The 4,985-nt window shown below is 45.4% G+C and overlaps 1 protein-coding gene across 3 annotated transcripts in view; it reads left to right on the top strand.

The window, feature by feature from the left end:
- The window catches only part of LRRC28 (leucine rich repeat containing 28), a 181,568-nt gene that overhangs the window by 172,841 nt on the left and 3,742 nt on the right, over positions 1-4,985 (top strand). The window contains exon 10 of one of the 3 annotated variants that reach the window (XM_045296484.1): positions 4,383-4,461. The exons of the other annotated variants lie outside the window; for them this stretch is intronic. Within the exon in view, the coding sequence (XP_045152419.1) occupies positions 4,383-4,452 (70 nt within the window). The 3' untranslated portion in view covers positions 4,453-4,461. The remainder of the gene's footprint in view (positions 1-4,382; positions 4,462-4,985) is intronic. 3 annotated transcript variants of the gene reach the window in all.

Below are 4,985 nucleotides of genomic sequence, written 5' to 3'. Positions count from 1 at the left end.
GGGGGCGCGGGGAGGAAGGGCAAAAAAGAAGAGCTGATACCAAGGGCTCAATAGAAAGTAAATGTCTAGAAAAGAATGGAGGCAACATATGTACAAACATGCCTGATTCAATTGATGTATGGATTGTGATAAGAATTGTATAAGCCCCCAATAAAATGATTTTAAAAAATGGAAGAAAGAAAACATCCCAGCCCAGCCCAGATCAAATCTGTAAGTCCAATATTAGCTCATATGTCTGATACCAATCTATAAAGCCCTCTTCAGACTCACAAAACACATGGAATGATGCCAAATGCAAGAAGATCATAGGCCAGTGGGTGGGAAGTCTTGTGGATCCAGTGACATAAGCATCTCAGCGCAGGCAAGGGTCTCCATGTGGCTTCTCCGGCTCCAGAGGTCTGGCTCCATCAGCCTCCCTGCTTCTTCTCCACAGGGATGTCTTGCAGGAAGTAAACATGTGTCCTGCCTCCACTGAGCTATTTATCTCCTTAGCGCCTCCAAATGAGGTCATCAAGCTACTACCTGATTGACAGGCTAGACTCCACCCCTTCACTCTGAATCCTCAAACTGACATCAGATTATATAACTACCACACTGCTGTCCCCTTCATTCACATTGATATGATTTTTTGTTCTGGGTCTTTGATGCCTGATACCTGATCCCATCGCCACCTCATGATCACACACACTGGTGTGTTCTTCCATGTGGGCTTTGTTTCTTCTCAGCCAGATGGCTGCCTGTTTATCTTCAAACCTTTAAGACCCCAGACACTATATCTTTTGATAACCAGGCACTATCAGCTTTCTTCACCACATTTTCTTATACAGTACACCCATTTTGACTCCAGTGATCATGTCGGGAAGGTGGGCATCACAGAATGCCAGGTTATTAGAACAAAGTGTTCTTGCATTGAGGGAGTACTTGAGCAGGGCCCAATGTCCATCTGCTACCTTGATACTTACCATATAAATATATGTACATAGATCTATTTCCCTATTGTTATATAAAAACATGTTTACAGGTGTACATGCCTATATTTAGGCCTCTACAAATGTCCTTTGCCTCCTAGTTCTTTCCCCAATTTCCTTTTACTTTGCTTTTGCCCCACCATCATGTTGAGCCTTCATTGCACTTTTAGTAATTTCTCTCGGCTACATTGCATTTGATCAAGCCCCCCAGGCACACTATACCCTCCTTGCCACTAATTTTAGATCACATGTTGTTCACTTGTGCCTGGGTCTGTTGGCACCCCTTCCTTTCCCTGCCTTCCCCTTTCACATGTCCCATTGGACCCATCAGTCCGTTGTTCTCTCCTCTGGATTGTTTATCCTGCCTATCTGATCTAGACCAGCATGCAAAAACAATAAGCACAAACAACAACAACAAAGAAAAGCCTATAAACAGTTCCGGGTCTGTTTGGTGACCTTTATGAGAGTTTCCTGTCAAGTCTGAGGGGAGCTATGCCCTGGCCCCAAAGTCCTATATTTGGTACTCCTTGGGAACTTCGTTGTTTAGCTCCCTTGCTGCTCTGTTGCATTACCGTAGTGTTTCTCCCCATGTGGTGGGTCCAACAGGCACGATTCCCACACTGTGTGTGTCTCCAGTGTTGGCCCCCGTAGCACCATTGGTCAGTGGAGGATGTTGTGTCTCATGGTGGGGCCAGCCCTATGGCCTCTCTCTGTGTATTGTTGGCTCAGAGCAGGAATATTGTCCTCTGGGCTTGGTGGGCCAGGATGTGTTCCACTCTCTCCTCCCTCTTCATTTTCTCCTGTTTGCTCTGATCAGACGTGCCCCTCTCCCTGAGCTGTAGCTTCAGTGCTTTCTGCTGAAGTGGATTCTTCTGGGGGGAGTGGAGGTGTCAATGTAGTCGGGATTGGGCCTCGCAGACCTCTCTTGGTTCCCTGCTTCATGCCGGTATGTTGTATTCACGTCTGGGCGCACCAGGTTGAAGTCTGGTCTCTCTCTCCCTCTCCTGTGGAGAGATAAAAAATACCCTCCCTGTGGGTGGGTTAGTACCCTGTTCCCCGTTACCCATGTCTGTCTGTCTTTATTTATTTCTTTCTTTTCCCCTCCTTTTTAGTTGACAGCTACAGGTATCCCTGGATTGGGTCTGGCCCCTGTCATACTACCTGGACCTAACCCCAGGAATGTATGCATATAATAGCTCTTCCCCTATGTCCCTTTAGCATTTTTAAGCTTACCTCAGTGGACTCATGTTGTACTTGTCCTGTTGTGCTTAAGCCAAGTGTTCTTAAGTAAGCTATTAGGTGTGATAGGAAATGAGCCCCTCATATACTCGCATATCCCCCTTGTTTCTGGACCCATGCAGTTGTGGGTTGACTACTAGTTTAAAACATTCATCAAACCTTGTAGGCTTAATTAATTAATGAATTAAACCTCTTCATCTTATAGGGTAGCGGTTCCCAATCTGTTGGTCAAGACCCCTTTTGTGGTTGAACAACCCTTTCACAGGGGTTGCCCAATTCATAAAAGTACCAAAATTACATTTGGAAGTAGCAGCGAAAATAACTTTACAGTTGGGGGTGACCGCAATTGGAGGAACTGTGTCAAAGGTCATGGCCTCAGGAAGGTTGAGAACCTCTCTTAGAGGGTAGGCATCACATCCTTTTGGTATAATAGTGGAATCTTGACTTACTCCTTCTCTCAGACTACTTCTGAGTGTTGCTGTACATGACAAAGCCAATTAATTTTGTAGGCTTGAGCTCATTGCCATACTTGCTTTTATGTTCCTTGGTAGACCCATGGTTGGCATGAATATTGTATGATATTCTGTGAGGCTATGAATGGTGATGTAGCATAACTGTTGCAGACTGAGATTATAAGTCCATATTTGGAATATATATATATCTATTCCTGGTGGAAGGAGTTCATCGGGTTGCTTGATGACCACCCAAGAGAATGAGGTCGTAACAGGAGCTTAGCATTCGTTGTTGTTGTCATATTGAGCACTTATCAGTGAAAGTAGTAGGAAAAGCCCTGGAGAGGAGGGGGAAGTCTTCACTATGAAACCCATACATAGCTTCCCTGTTGCCATTATCACTATATACACGAGTCCACTAGGAAAAGGAGCTAACCAGGGAAAGAGCCTAGCTGACATGCATTGGTGGGTCATCTCATCCACTTACTCATCTCTAGAGCCTCCTCTGCATGCGATGCCCTTCTGCAGCTTTACACGTGAGACAAAAATAACTTCCTAGCCTGTACCCATTCTGATGTCCACACACATGGACTCCAGACCTCTTTGTCATCAGTCTTTTAATAGTATTCTTTTGAGGCTCCCGATTACCCATCCAACCCATTTGTCCTTGTCTATGAGTGATGTGATAGGGAGGTTTATTGTGCCAACATGGCCAATGAACACATGTGGGATTAATTGAAGGGCGGAGAGTTAAATGGCTCGGCGATCCTCGCCTTTCTTATTTCTTCCTCTGATCATCAGACCAGGGTGCGACTGCCTTGCTTGCAAGTTTGCAAGCTACACTACCTGTGGGACACCTAACCCATGGACTGTGTTGCTGTAATTTGAGGTTCCTTCAAGACCTGCTTCACCACACTATTGGAACTTACATCTCTTGAGCTGGGGACTGTCGGACCCTGTCATCTGGCTAACTTGGTGACCTGCCTTGCTGTTTGCTGCCTGTGCCCAGATAGTCTGAATTGCTCTACAAAGGACTACCAGTGTCTCACAGCTGTCTCACAGGAGTGAGTTGCACTGAGCCATTTATACTGCTTTATAGATTAATTAACTGTTTATTTCTTATGTTATATATTTATATAAATATAGATATATAATTATTAGCGTTCTGGTTTTGTTTCTTTAGAGAACCCTGTCTAACATAAGTGAAGATTGATAGATCTTTCTCTGTTTCCTCACCCCCAAATTAGTTTATGGTCATGCACAGTTCTTGAAGTTCTGCTCGCTAGAAAAGTTTTCCTTCGCCACTACTTTCAGGACTATCCCTGAGAGCAATGGTAATGCAATAGCTGACTCTTGTTGCATTTAATCCTAGAGTAGCCGGTGCAAAAGGAAGAAATGATGAAGTAAAAGGGCTGAACAGAAAATTTCTATGTGCAAAGACCTGGAATTAGAAAGACGAAATGGAAAACACTCAGCATAACTTAAAATGAAACCTTACCTTGTAATATTGAAAGATTCTTTAAGCAAAATACTGACTTATACCAGATGCATCAAAAGAACATACAGAGTCATTGTACCAGAAAGTTGGCATTCAGCCATTTCAAGAAGTAGCACAGGAGCAAGAACCAGTGGCACTGACGGGAGAAGTCCAGTTGCACTGAAGGCATTAGCCAAAAACAAGGCTCCAGGAATTGACAGAACACCAATTATAATGCTTCAACAGGTTGATAAGGACTGGAATCACTGCCTCGTCTATACCAGGGAATTTGGAAGACAGCTGCCTACCCAGCTGACTGAAAGAGGTCTGTATTTGTACTCAATGAGGACATATTAAAAAATGATTTGGGGGCTCCTAATAAATGCACAAAGGACATGCTGCTCCACTGTCAGCCTCAACCCGAAGCCACTCAGCATCAGCTCTTTGGGTCAACAAGCCCCTCTCCCTAAATTAAGTTCCCAGAGGCACCCCACTGCAATATGCCTGTCTCCTGCCCCAAGTCGCTCAGCTTTATGCTCTGAGGGCTGGGAAGTCCTCTGTTGTGGCTCCTGGGACAGCTGCTGCTGCTCCCCTGTCACTCTTCTGGCGTCAGAGCTTCCTCCTGCATCAAGGCGGTTCCCTGTGCAGGGATTTCATGGTCCAGAAGATGCACTCCACTGCTGACTCTTGCACGTAGTGCGATTCCCCCTCCTGAGATGGCTGACTTTACACCCAGAGGGAGGGCAGGTGGGGCTGCATGTGCGCTACTTGTTCAGTCACTTCCTTTCACTCCCCTTCAAACCACTACTGCCAGCGCACATTCTCTTTCAGACCACGACTGCAGCGCAC

The sequence above is a fragment of the Echinops telfairi genome, unplaced genomic scaffold (assembly GCF_000313985.2).
Source record: "Echinops telfairi isolate 266 unplaced genomic scaffold, ASM31398v2 ScPeMD7_7409;HRSCAF=8447, whole genome shotgun sequence".
Classification (NCBI taxonomy): domain Eukaryota; kingdom Metazoa; phylum Chordata; class Mammalia; order Afrosoricida; family Tenrecidae; genus Echinops; species Echinops telfairi.
Note: the sequence above shows the minus strand (reverse complement) of the source record. Positions and strands in the feature narration are given on the sequence as shown.